Source organism: Mobula hypostoma, chromosome 24 (assembly GCF_963921235.1).
Source record: "Mobula hypostoma chromosome 24, sMobHyp1.1, whole genome shotgun sequence".
Taxonomy (NCBI): domain Eukaryota; kingdom Metazoa; phylum Chordata; class Chondrichthyes; order Myliobatiformes; family Myliobatidae; genus Mobula; species Mobula hypostoma.
The window spans coordinates 29,555,285-29,570,183 of NC_086120.1; the positions used below are offsets into that span (position 1 = coordinate 29,555,285).

Here is a 14,899-nt window from a genome sequence, read left to right on the forward strand (position 1 = left end):
CGATCTAAATTGTATTTGCCTTTACCACCACTCCTGGTACTGCATTCACTCTTTGTACAAAAAAAAACTTGCCTACACATCTCCTTTGAATTTACCCCATTTCAGTTTAAGTGCATGCCCCCTAGTATTAAGTTTTTTGATCCTGGGGAAAAAGACACTGGCTCAATCCATGCCTCTCATAATTCTATAAACATTTGAGGTCTTCTCTCAGCCTCCAAAACTCCAGAAAAAAAATCAACCCTAGTCTGACCAACCTCTCTCTTTAGCCCTCTAATACAAGCAGAATTGAATGCAATATACTCAGATCCCACTTAATGCTGAGGATGCGTTCCTCAGAGGTGGAGTGCTATGTGAGGCCATTATAACATTACGTTAACAGACACATGTGCCTGATAAAAAAAAATTAAACCTGAGAAATATGACATATTATTTGATGTATACACAGTCATTTGTGGAGAAACAAACATGCAAACAGACTTAACCTGTACAGCAGCAACACATTGCAGCAGCAGCAGAGGGAAGCGGGTGGTGGTTACATCTTAGAGAAGGGACCAGGTTGTGGGTTCTCCCCTAACTTTGGCTTCTTTTTTAAGTATGCGTTGAGATTTGACTGCCTTTTGTTAAGTTTCCTCTCATGAAGCAGTTCTTGGTAGCAGGAAATCATGTCGAGATTACCTCTTCTTCCCTTACTGCTTCGCCCCTAGTCAGGGTCATTATCGATGAACTGGTCCATGTTTTGTGTGATTGTGGTGATGCTAGTGCTGAGAAATTTTGTGGTGAGGTTTCTTGCTGGTGTTTCTCTTCTCCATCCGTGTCCTCAGATTCACACAGGATGAGTTGCTCTGTCAATTCTTGAAGCTCTTCATTACTCACACTCTCACGATGAGAATGCAGTAACTTTTCAACATCACCATCATTTACATCCTCATGCCATATCACTTGCAGTTTCACATCCATGCTTTTCCTAGACATCTTAGATGTACTATCCTCACTGGAAGTTGTAGGCCACTTTCCAGGCATTATGGGTGGAAAAAATGGAATAAATTGGCGAGGGAGCAAGAACGTTTACATAGGCAGGGGAGGCAGAGCGTGAACTAATATGTGATTGGCTGTGAGTGGCTCAGAGCATATGAGAGCTCTCATTGGTTGATTGAATGGTTGCTGTAATGGTGGTCACTCAAGAAGTTTTAAGTGTTGTATAGAATGAATTTTTGTTACTTAAAAAAATTCAGTAAGGAATTGAATAATAGCATTGTAATGAATCAGTGCTATGCGGGGTCTGAGTGTACTCCAAATGCAGCCTTGCTACAGAGTTATAAAGCAACAAAACTCCCTGACTCTTGAACTAAGTGCCTTAACTGATGAAAGCATACCATATTCCTTTAACTGTTCCAGTATTGCTGCCTTTGCCTTTGCACATATTAACTCAAATGCAAGCCCGACCTTCAATCTGGTTAGATAACAATCAGCTGCTGAATCAACAATTGTTTAACTTTAACTCAAAGCTTACCCTTCAACTTGAAAATATGTTCTTCTATTTTTCAAATATGACATTCACAAATTAGAAATGGAAGAGAAAAGCTATTCAATTGCATCATTATATCATGTGCCAAGTTCTGAAATCATTACTTTTATTACAGTGACTGTAAGTTAATTCAGCTTGTAAGAACTCCAAGAGAACACCCTTGTTTTATAAATTAATTCACAGGCCATTTTATTCATTGAGTAGGAGTACAGTTGCAGTTGTCAGATGCTAGAGGATGCAAATTAAAAATTAAGGTTCTCTGTACAAGGGCCAGTCACTCAACTGTAGCATTTTAGCTTTAAATTTATCCCAAATTTTATAAACTTACAACACAGCAGACAACTATATAGCACACAGTACCATCATGAGAACTCTGTACATATGCTGTGCTATTTTTCTACTCTTAAGCTTTAAATAACACCCTTGTTAAATTTGGCCTTGCATAAAGCTCTATCTCACTCAACGTTCCCTCATAAGACATGCTTTCTAATCCAGTCAAGCATTCTGGTGAAACTCTGCACCCTCTCTAAGACTTCTACACCCTTTCCATTGAACACAATATTCCAAGGGTGGTCTAACCAGAGCTGCAACATTATCTTGTGGCTCTCAAACTCAATTCCCTGACTTATGAAGGCCATCACGTCATACACCTTCTTAACCATCCTATCAACTGGCAAGGGAAAATTATGGGATCAATGGACGGGGACTCCAAGATCCCTATGCTCCTCCACACTCCTAAGAATTCTGCCACTAACCTTGTATTCTGCCTTCAAATTTAAACTTCAAAGTGTATCATTTCATATTTTCCTAGACTGAACTCTGTCACTTCTCAGCCCTGCTCTACATCCTGCCAATGTCCTGTTGTAACCCATGACAACTTTCTACACTATCTACACCACCATCAACTTTCTAGGAGGGAATCCATTTCTATATTTCCATGTGCTCTTATGCTCGACTCTGAACACCTCCAAAAGAAACTTTGGTCACCTTCTAAATCCCAATAGCTTGTTCTCTTTCAAATTTAGTCCTCTAACAATAGAATTATTTTCTTGGTTCTTTTCTGTGTACACTTTTGTAATACAGATGCTGGAATACAATGCAAGAAAAGGAACATAAAATGTATTGTGCCTTCCACAATGTCTGGAAAGCCACATTATATTAGAGCCCATAATGTACTACTTGAAAAGTACTGACTCGTAAATGTAGAAAATTTGGCAACTCAGCTGCAAGCTCTCAAAACAACAACAGTCACTGCCATACAATCTGCTTTAATGCAGCTAGTTGAGTAATGAATATTTACTAAGGGAAAGTAGAACTTGATATCCCTTCAACTACTTTAGACTTTCACTATGCAGGGAAAAAAATGTATTTGAACATAAGAGGTTTAGATCATGACTGCTCAGTAGGTAGTCAACAAGTAGCACCAGAAGTCCAAACATCAAGAATAAAAGTTACTCGATCAAAATGGTAAATACATTACTCATGTCATCTTGCCAATAAAGGTCATAGCTCATCGAGAGACTTACTATATATTGCATTGAAAATTGATACAGATCTATCTGTAGCATGGTCTGTCTGCTGGCGCTCATCCCTGCAGGTGGCCTGGGTGCTGCACCTATCCATTTGGCTCCTCCCTTGCTTCCATTCACAGCCCCAGGCAGCCTTTCTAGTTGAGGCAGTGCTTCACCTGCAGATCTACTGGGGTCTACTGTTGTGTCTGGTGCTCCCGACATGGCCTCTGCTACATTAGTGGGATCTGTCTTGGACTGGGAGGCCTCTTCATCAGGCATTACTCCGCTCCATCTGCTGGGAGTTAAGCTTCGTGATGGCACAAGCATTTTAATTCCACTTCCCATTCCTCTTTTGCCATGCTAGAGCTGCCCTCAGGGTGAAGGAGCAGTACCTTGTGTTCCATTAGGGTGGTATTGATTCTTCTTCTGGTAAAAAGATTCCCCCCACTTTGGCTTCTTTTCACTTCTCACTTACCTATCTGGTGTCACTCCACTTTCCTTTCTGGTCTTGGTAGTTGGTGGGGGGGAGGGGTCCTTGGGCAGAAACAGTATCTGTTTATTCATTTCCATAGATGCTGCCTGACCTGCTGAATTCCTCCAGCATTTTGTATGTGTTACACAGTAACCAAAACTAGTTTCCACCATACCTATTGCAAAAGTAAACTGCATTGTTTGGATTCAATTCAATAGCTTTTGTGTAGTAATCCACAGCACTCTGATAATTTTCTATTTTCATCTGTTCATTTCCTGAATGTTAAAAAGGAAATAAGAGAATCAGTAAAGTGCAAAATGAACATCCTCTTCCTTATGGATACAGTGCCCTAAAAAACTATTCAACCCTCCCACAGTTGAAACCAAAAAATGTGGAAAATTGTAAAGCATGAGAAACTAAAAAATCAAAACCTGAAACGTCAGCAGTTCAAAAGCATTTATTCCCCTTTGAACCACCTCTCACAACAATTACAGCCCGTAGTCTTTTTGGATAAGTCTCTATTAACTTCGCACAATGTGATGGAGCAAGATTTGCCCATTCTTCCTTGCACAATTGCTCAAGTCAAGCCAGGTTAGTTGCGGAGTTGCGGAGGACAACAACTTTGAAGTTATGCCAGAGATGTTCAATCGGGTTAAGGTCAGGACTCTGACCAGGCCTTTCAAGGACAACTTTCTTCAGTTGAAGCCATTCCATGGTTGCTCTGGCAGTGTACTTTGAGCTGTTGTTCTGCTGAAAGACTAACTTACTCCCTAGTTTAAGCTTTCTGGAGAGGCTAGCAGGTTTTTAAATCCACAATCTCTGTACTTTGCAGCATTCATCTTCCATCAATCCTGACCAGTTTTCTGGTCCCTGTGTTGAAAAGCAGCCCCATAGCATGATGCTACCTCCACCATACTTTTCACAGCAGGGATGGTGTTACCTGGCTGATGTGCAGTATTAGATTTATGCCGTACATTTCACTTTAGCCTCATCCAACCATAAAGGCCTTCTTCCATATCTTAACAGTATCTTCTAAGTGACACTTTGCTAAGTCTTTACGGGCAAGGACAAGACCCCACTTGAATTACTGTGCTCAGTTCAGGTCACCTCACTACAGGAAGGATGTGAAAACTATAGAAAGGGGTACAGAGGAGATTTACAAGGATGTTGCCTGGATTGGGAAGCATGCCTCACAAGAACATGTTAAGTGAACTTGGCCTTTTCTCCTTGGAGTGACAAAGGATGAGAGGTGGCCTGATAAAGATGTTATAAGACGATGAGAGGCATTGATCGTGTGGATAGTTAAGACGCTTTCTCCCAGGGCTGAAATGGCTAACACGAGAGCACAGTTTTAAGGTGCTTGGAAGTAGGTACCGAGGAGATGTCAGGGGGCAAGTTGTTGTTGTTGTTTTTTTTTACACAGAGAGTGGTGAGTGTGTGGAATGGGTTGCCGGCGATGGTGGTGGAGGCGAATACAATAGGGTCTTTCAAAAGACTCCTCGATAGGTACATGGAGCTTAGAAAAATAGAGGGCTATGGGTAACATGGGTAATTTCTAAAGTAAGTACCTGTTTGGCACAGCATTGTGGGCCGAAGGGCCTGAAATGTGCTGTAGGTTTTCTATGCTGCCATGACGTGTTTTTTTTAAAGCAGTATGTGTGGCATAAATCTAATACTGTGTGACAGCTGGGAAACGCTATCCCTACTGTACAGTATAGTGGAGGTAGCATCATGCTATAGGGATGCTTTTCAGAAGCTGGTACTGGATATCTGGTCAGGATTGATGGGAAGATGAATTCTGCTAAATACAGAGAGATCCTGGATAAAACCTGCTAGCCTCTGCCAGAAAGCTTAAACAGGGGATAAAGTTCGTTTTCCAGCAGGACTATGACTCAGAGCACACTGCCAGAGCAACCATAGGGTGGCTTCAAATGAAGAAAATTGTCCTTCAGTGGCCCAGTCAGAGTCCTGACCTTAACTTGATTGCATGTCTGTGGTAAGACCTACTTCCCAATTAACCTGACACAACTTCAGCAAGTTTGGAAGGAGGAATGCACAAATCTTGCTCCATCATGTTGTGCAAAGCTACAGAAACTTATCCAAAAAGACTACTGGCTATACACACAAAATGCTGGAGGAACTCAGCAAGCTAGGCAGCTATGGAAAAGAGTAAACAGTCGACATCTTGGCCTGAAATGATGACTGTTTACTCTTTTCCATAGATGCTGCCTGGCCTGCTGAGTTCCTTCAGCATTTTGTATGTGTTACTTGGATTTCCAGCATCTGCAGATTTTCTCATCTTAAGACTGCTGACTACTATAATAGCTGCAAGAGATGGTTCAACTAAGTACCGAGTAAAATGGGATGAATATTTTTGAACTGCTGATATTTCAGTTTTTAAATTTCTAGTTTTTCATTCTTTATAATTTTCCCTGATTTTGGAGAATAAAGCATATGATTTCCAAATAAAAAATTCTCAGTTAAATTGATCAAAATTCCTGGTAATACTCACTTTTTGTAAACAAAGGGTTAGGAGCTGAATACTTTTTCAAGGCGCTGTCATTACAAAAAATAGAAAATTCTAAGGTTTCTAAGTATAAACCATGTTCAGTTTTGGTTTTTCACACAATTCTCAATTTTCAGTAAATCACCCATTGGAATAATGTGTATTATAGAAAACAAGACCAAAAATTAATTTGGGGATTATAACCACACGAATGTTTTAATTAATGGCTGAAAATTTTAATTAAGATAATTAAGCAAAGACAATTTAAAGTAAATGCTAATCATGAAACACTGTCAAATTCGGAGCAGATCATTGTCTGCATCTGGTGAAAATAAACCTGCGCATATTTGTTCAAGACTGTGGTTTAACCATAAGCAGAAATCTCATGATAATCATTTGGCTCATGTTGGTGTCATCTATTTGGGTATCTAATTAGTTCCATTGCCCATCTTTCCTGATAACTTTATAATGTCTTCCTTTATTTGTACATTGATATTTCCAAGTTCAAAGTAAATCTATCAAAATACATACATGTCACCATATGCTACCCCGAGACGCATTTGCTTGCAGGCATTCACAGTAAGTACAAAGAAACATGATAGAATCAATGAAAAACTGCACACTAAAATGGACAAACAACAAATGTACAAAAGACAACAAATTGTGCAAATAATTTTATTAAATAAATAAATAATAAATATTGAGAACATGAGTTGTAGAGTCCTTGAAAGAGAGTCCATAGGTTGTGGAATCAGTTCAGCATTAAGCAGAGTGAAGTCATACAATTTGGTTCAGGAACCTGATGACTGAGGGTTAATAACAGCTCCTTAACCCAGTGGTGTGGTATCTACTGAGAAAAAAAATCTTAACCAAAACAAAAAATGTATGCTTTGTTAAGGCGCCTCTGTTAAACAGAAAGTGAAAAATTTTGCCTGCTAATTATGGACATCTACTCAGACACTAAGAGGTGGCACCCTATTTAAGTGACAATTTTTGCACAATTAAATTCTTGGCAAAAAGTGATTGTTTAATCCAATAAATATATTAGCAGTGAGATGATGTAACATAATTATTTCTACCTTCAGTTTTCAATAGTTCAGCTTTTGAGATATCTTCAGCAGTTGGAGTGTGAAGCACAGGGTCCACAACCACATTGGGTATCTCCTGTAAATAAGCAATGTAAAATTTTATTGAAAGAAAATTGCAACTTGATTTTACCTTTAATATAAGATTAGCAAATTTTCAACTTAGACTTAAAATCACGATGAAATCCAAGATTCATTCAAATACACCAACACTTTTAACAAGAAGTAGCTGAACTGAAATCCATCCAATTAGGAAATAAATGGAGAACATAGGTTTCAATTAGTTTCAAGCAACTTCCATTTTACAGATGCATTTTTCTCTTGCATCATGACAGTTAATCATCAGATGATAAAATGAGAGAAGTACAAAGAAGAAATATGAAAGAAATAAAGAAAAACTTATGCCTGGGCATTATAAAAGACAGATAAACAAACATTTAAAAAGTCAAGCAACACTCACAAAATGCTGGTGGAACGCAGCGGGCCAGGAAAGTCAAATCTTTTTAAAATTACTCTATGGGGTTGCAACTAAAGTTTCTGTACAACTAATTGCATCATGTTCATTCAACGAGCAATGTTTAAAAAATATAAATACTGAAAATTTAGCTACTCCAGAACAGGTCACAATCATCAGACAAGGAAGTTGATTAAACAACTGCAGAAGCAAGAAAATGTTTGTGAACCCTTTGCAATGACCTTTTTTTTTCACATTAATTACTCATAAAATGTGGTCTGATCTTCATTCATGTCACAATAATAGACTAACACAATCTGCCTAAACTATTAACACACAAAAAAATTGTACTTTTCATGTCTTTATTAAGCGCAGTGTTTAATCATTCACAGCGCAGGCTGAAAAAAGTATGTGAACCCTTGTATTAGTAGCTTAAGATGACAATGGCACTTAATGGTAACTCCTTCACTTGCATCTTTGGAAACAGCTCTACTTCTATCTTTAATATCTTTATTTTTCCCTTTCAGGGTTCTTTTGAAGACTCTGACCTGAAATTACACGCTGACTTCGGTTCTTTGCGGGAACGGGACCCACTCTTGGGGTCTGACGACTGGCCGCTACTTGATATACCAAGAACGCGGCCTAGAAGACTGGCGCGCCTTCAGGGTTCCAGGATTTCATAGCTCTGGAGCAGGTGCCTCCGCAGAAAACTGGTGTGTCATGGGAGTACACGGAAGATCAAAAGCAGCTAGCTGGCTGTGTGCCCAGAGACCCGAGTTCTTTGGGCACAGAGCTCGGAAAAGGTGACGTGACAGACTTTTAATATCATAAATCAGCGAGTTGTTTGTTATGTTTCCCCTCTCGCTGTGAAATGGGGACACCTCTTTTTCCCTTATTAGGGAGAGAGAGTACCTCTGGTGTGCCGAATTACTGGGTGAATGAGCAGTCTTTGGGGTACGGCAAGTCTGTGTCTTTATTGATGCTTTACTGCATGCTTGATGCTCGGTGGGGGGCGCTGATGCTTTCTTTTGCTGGTGGGGGTGGGATCGTTGCTTTGATGTTGCTTATGAGTGAGTGAGGGAAGCGGGGGGGCTTTGGGGTTCTAACACTTAACTGTCATTCATTCTTTGGGGCACTCCTCTGTTTTCATGGATGGTCACGAAGAAAAAGAATTTCAGGATGTATGTTGCATACATTTCTCTGACATTAAGTGTACCTTTGAAATCTCTGCAGTAAGTGCTAGAACCTGCTTTAGCAGCAATAACCTCCACCAAACATTTCCTGTAGCTGCTGAATGGAGGAATTTTAGACCATTCCTCCATATAAAATTGTTTCAGTTCATTAATATTTCTGGGATACCCTGCATGAACAGCCCTCTTCAGGTCATGCCACAGCATCTCAATTTCGTTAAGGTCTGCACTCTGACTTGGCCATTCCAAAACACAAATTCTATTTTTTGTTTTTAAAACCACTCTGTTGTTGATTTGCCCTTGTGTTTTGGATCATTGTCTTGTTGCATCATCCAACTTCTATTAAGCTTCAGGTGATGGACCGCTACATTGATAATCCCCCGTAAAAAGGCTTGATACAATTTTGAATTCATTGATCAGTCCACGATTGCAAGCTGTCCAGGCCCAGAGGCAGCAAAGCAGCCCCAAACCATGATGCTCCTTCCACTATACTTCACTGTTGGGATGAGGATTTGGTTTGTTGTGCAGTGCCCTTTTCTCTCCAAACCTAGCAGTGTGCATTTCTGCCAACAAGGTCCTCATTTGTCCACAGAACATTGCTCCAGAAGCATTGTGGAACAGCCAGGTGGTCTTTTGCAAACTTGAGCTACGCAGCAATGTTTTTTTGGAAAGCAGTGGTTTCCTCCATGGTGTCCTTCCATGAACAGCAATCTTGTTCAGTGTTTTTCTTGTAGTGGACACGTGAACAGAGACTTTAGCAAGTTTCAGAGATTTCAGCAGGTCTTTTGCTATTATCGAATTCTTTTTCACCTCCTTCAGCATTGTACGTTGTCCTCTTGGTGTGATCTTTGTCGGATGCCCACTCCTAGGGTGAGCAGCAACAGTATTGAATTTCCTGCATTTGTAGACAATCTCTATAATTCTCCTTCAAAGGTCCTCTGAAAGTTGTTTTGATCGAGGCAGGGTTCACATAAACAGATCTTTCTTGAGAAGAGCAGGCTCTGTCAGTAACCTGACTTTGCGTGTCTTTTTGAAAGGGCAGGGCACCTCTACAACCCACACCTCCAATCTCATCTCATTGATTGAAACTAACACCAAACAACTTTTGTAGAAGGTATTACCCCAGAGGTTCACATACTTTTTTGAACCTGGGTATTCAGTATTGACAAGAAGTAGTACAATTGTTTGTGGTTATTAGTTTAGGCAGATTATGTTTGTCTATTATTGTGATTTAGATGAAGATCAGACCACATTTTATGAGTAATTAATGCAGAAAACCAGGTAATTGTAAAGGATTCACAAACTTTTTCTTGTAACTGCAATATTTTTTAATAGTGCACACATTTCATTTCTCCCAGCTCTCTTGTTCTGGTTCTAATTGTTAAAAACCAAGCATCCCTGCACAAAACAAAACAAACAAATAAATAAATAAATCACAGTATCCAATGCATTAAGTAATTTTGGTTTGTAAGATTTTGTTTATCAACAAATAGCAAGAACTTCCCCAACTTGTTTCATTCCCTGTTTGGGGGCTTATTAAGGACAACCAGAAAATGCTTATTGCCACTAGTCCAGAACATATTAAGTAGAGAAGATGTTGCCTTTTACAAAATTAACAGAACTTCTTTTTTTACAATTAGAACAACTGTGTTTGGAAATGAAGGATAGCAAGATCTATCTAAGCTGATGATTGCTGGGTTCTTAACAGCGATCTCTGGAACCTCTTTATCGATAGCTAAGGTTCCAGAGAACTGGAGAATAGCCAATGTGGCAGTAGGGACAAACCTGAAAATTATAGGCTGTTGAGTCTTGCATCAATGGCAGAGAAATTAATTGAGATGATACTGAGGGATATGCTCACATCTGAAAAATCATAGACGTATTTGGAGGTGTCAGCATGTTTTGAACAGTGAAAATCATGTCTTATGGATGATTTTGTTTTGTGGAAATAATGAAAATTATTGATAAGGGCAGGGCAGTGAGTGTTGTACACGTGGATTTTAATAAAGCGTTATACAAGATTCCTCATGGTTAGCTGATCCAGAAGATTAAAGCACATGAAATCCTTGAAGACTTAGCAGGCAGATTCAAAATTAGCTTGGCCATAGAATACAGGGGGTAATGAGGGAGGGGTGTTATCCTGACTGGAGGTCTTTGATCAGTGGCATTTTATAAGGATCAGTACAAGGACCTCATTTGTGATTTTTTTGTAAATAACTTCGATGAAAATGCAGATGGGATATTTAGTAATTCTGCAGATAATGCAAAAAAAAATGGCATTGTTGTGGATGGTGAGGAAGGTTATCAAAAGATTCACCAGGATGTAGACCAGTTGGAAATGTGGTCAGAGAAATATCAAATGGAGTCTTATTGGATGTGTGTGAGGTGTTGTACTTTGGAAAGTCATATAAATGGCAGGACCCTTAAGAGCATTTATGTACAGAGTGATCTTGGGGTGCAAGTCCCTGAAAGTGGCAACACAAATAGATTGGGTGGTAACAAAGGCACACATCATTTTTGTCTTCATCGGTCAGGGTGTTGAATAGGAGAGTAAGGAAGTCATGTTGTAGCTGTACAAAATTTTTGTTAGATTTTATTTGGAGTATTATATGCAGTTCTGATTGCTACATTATAGGAAGGAAGCGGAGGCTCTGGAGAAGGTGCAGAAGAGGTTCACCAGAATCCTGCCCAAATTAAATTGTTTTAATGATAATAGAAGGTTGGACAGGCTCAGACTGTATTCTCTGAAGACTGAAGGACGACTTGATAGAACTACATAAAATTATGAGAGGTTATGGATAGGGTGGGTAGTCAGTCTTCCTTCCAGGATGGAAACATCAAGGAGGATGAAATTAGTTTAATATGGCATTACAGTCAGCACAGACATCATGAGCTGAAGGACTTTTCCCTGAGCTGTACGTTTTCTATGTTCTATGAATTCTCAACATCTTTAACAGAGTAGGGAATCAACTCATAGCTCTTGAGTTCAGAATCAATCCTGAAAGGCTATGCATCAGATTAGGCATGTGTAAAGTCATGAGAACAAATCAATTTCAGCATCAAAGTGCTACAGGGTTGAATATAAACTCAGCAAAGCTACAGATAGTAGTTGCTTGCAGCTACCCTTTCTTCACAAATTCAGTTCTTACCTCATTAATAGCAGCCGTGAAGATCTCTGGGAGTGTCCGAGACACAGCAAGATCCTCATTATCCACTGAGATGCTAAATGCGGTCTCCAAACACTGAACTGCAACTGTGGTCAAGATCATTCATTTATTATTTAAGATATAATTATACATTACCCTAGCAATTCATCCAACTGAATTACTAACAATCAACAACCATCTTTTCCTAAAACATCAGAATTTTCAACTGAGATACTCAATTTCCATGTACCTGAAGTGTTATTAAAATTTCTTGGGGTTGGCTTGGTGTTATAATTTTATAATTTATAATGTTATTATAATATTTATAATAGGTATAATGTTATAATTTTGCATAACCCACTAGAAATAATTCCTCCAATATGTATCAATCAATTATGTTTAAAGTCCCATGATATTATTTATCCAATATCCCATATTTACAGGTAATGACCTACTTCTTCTTCATCAAAGACATTATAACTTTCAAAGGTATAATTGAATTCAGAGAACGCATACATTGCTTCACAACGTGAAGATGCATGTAGGATTCTACCCAGTACATTCCCTAATGAGGCACTGCATGCAAGCTGTCCTATGAGTACACTAACAAATATTACACCACAAAGTTGCTCATAAGGAAATGACAACTGAAAGCTGACTCTGTTCAGCTGAGAAAGCATGAATGTAGGACTGGCAAAACCAATTGTGCAAAAGGAAAAAAAGCTACTGGACGAACTCAAGCAAGAGAAAACCTACAGACGTTGGAAATCCCTCCATGGTTTGTTGTAGAGTCTGACCATGGATCCCAAGCTCCTTCATCAATTTGATGGTGGATGTGGCTATGAATCGCTTCACTTGACTTAGTTGACTGACTTCACAAGAGGTATTGGTCAATGCGAGGCCCCTGTCCCTGCTCCCTCAAGCACCCTTTCCTCCCTTGATGGACCTTCAACCTCTTTTCTGATGTTACTTTCTCCCACCCACAGATGCACACCTGACACTTGTGTCCCACTACTGCTGCTGGTGTTCTGGTGTTCTCTTGTGCAATGCTCTCTTTATTTATGGTAGATTCCGTTCCTAGGTTTGTAGCCGTTATCAGTCATTGGGCCATCTTACGCCTCTGCTCTCACAGGCTCTGGAGGTACCTTTCTTTGTTGCCTTTTCATCATCATCATTAACGAGATTCCTTTGGTCCACAGGTTTCATCCAATTGGCCTCTGCATCCTTTCATGTAATTCCATCAGTTGCAATGGGATCCCACCAATATCTTCCCATCCTCATTTCTGCTGCCTACAGGTAACATTGCCTCTGGGACTTCCCCTCCCTTACCTGTGCACTAGTATTTCTTCTACAACAAGTGATTGTTTTGTGAGCATCTACAGTCACGCTCAATGGCCATTCTGAGCTTCTGATAGCATGTCATTTCAACTCCTCTTTTCAGTTCCACACTGACCTATCAGTACTTAGACTTCTCCACTCCCACAAAAAGGCCAAATGCAAATCAGAAGAACAATACCTCATATTCCACTTGGGTAGACATCAACCCACTGGTACAACATTTAACTTTCCATTTTCAGGTAATCCATACCCCCATGTGTTCCCTTCCCACTCCTACAGGTCCACTTAGGTTCCCTCTTCCTACTCCACCCCCTCACTCCATTACCTAGATTTGTTACCCTCTCCCACATGGTTACAGCTGCCCATCACCCCTTCCCTGTCTTGTTCCACTTATCATCTTTCAGCCTCTGCCTCTACATTCCCTCTCCCCCCCATCCCATCTAGTTTCATCTGCCCAATTTTTTTTTGTTTTATCTATTTTATCTATTTCCACCTACCACCCTCTGTCTCAAAATATCTCCACCTAACTACTTGCCCATCTTCTCCCATTTATTCAGGTTCAATTTATCATTTAACAGTCCATTCTCACCCCTCCCTCTCATGTTTATAACGCTCATCTTCCTTTTGCAGTGTCAGCGCTGATGCAGGATCTTGACCATTCCTTTGCTTCCACAGATGCTGCCTGAACCAATGAGTTCTTCCAGCAGTCAGTTTTTTTGCTTTGCATTCCAGCATCTGTAGTCTTATGATTCCACTTAGTATTGTATATTGAGCAATGAATAACAGTGTTCCTTACAAACTTTCAATCATTCAATTTCACACGCAGGAAAAAAAACCTTTTCTAAAAGTTTAGAAAATAGGAGCAGGAGTAGGCCATTAGGCCTTTCATTTAATATGATCACAGCTGGCCTCAACTCCTCTTCTCCATACTCCTTTATTCCTCAATTTATCAAATATTTATTCATCTCCATTTTAATTACTGATAATAATCCAACTTACACCACCTTCCTGAGACTCCTTCACCAAGAAATTTCTATGTGCTTCAGTTTTAAATAATCAGGCCCTCATCTTGTAGGTTTATCCCTTTCTTCAAAACTTTCCCACTTGTGAAACATTCCAACATCTACACTATTAAACCCCTGTAAGATATTCTATGTTTGAATAAAGTGACCCCTCATTCTTCTAAACTTTAAGGAATTCAGGTCCAAACCGTTTAGTCTCTGTTGGTTTGACAGCCCTGTCATCCCAGGAATTAGCCTGGTGAATCTGCTTTAACTGCCTCCAAAATTGCCTATTTTTAGGTAAGGGGACCAAACCAGTCCACAGAAGTTCAGGTGAGGCCTCACCAACACCCTGTACAATTGCAACAGAGCCTCCCTATTTTTAAACTCCAACCCTTCAGCAACGAAAGCAAAATGTAGTTTGCTTTCTTAACTACCTAATAGACCTGACTGCTACCATTCATGATTCATGGCCTCAAAAATCTACATCCCTCTATACTTCACTCATTTGCAGTCTCTCTAATCTGCTGTCTTAATTTTCTTACATTTCCCCACATTAAACTCCATTTGTCAATCTTTTGCCTACTCAATCTATATTCTGTTGCAGAATCAAGGTATACAAGATATTAATCAAGGTATACAAGATATTAAGAGGAATAGCCAGCGCCTCT

At 39.6% G+C, this 14,899-nt stretch overlaps 1 protein-coding gene across 1 annotated transcript in view; it reads right to left on the minus strand.

The window, feature by feature from the left end:
- Positions 1 to 14,899, minus strand: part of LOC134337565 (small glutamine-rich tetratricopeptide repeat-containing protein alpha-like) — a 52,646-nt gene that overhangs the window by 17,989 nt on the left and 19,758 nt on the right. The window contains exons 3-5 of the mRNA XM_063032695.1: positions 11,893 to 11,996; positions 7,094 to 7,178; positions 3,684 to 3,783 (exon numbers count right to left, since the gene is read on the minus strand). Of these exons, the coding sequence (XP_062888765.1) occupies positions 3,684 to 3,783; positions 7,094 to 7,178; positions 11,893 to 11,996 (289 nt within the window). The remainder of the gene's footprint in view (positions 1 to 3,683; positions 3,784 to 7,093; positions 7,179 to 11,892; positions 11,997 to 14,899) is intronic.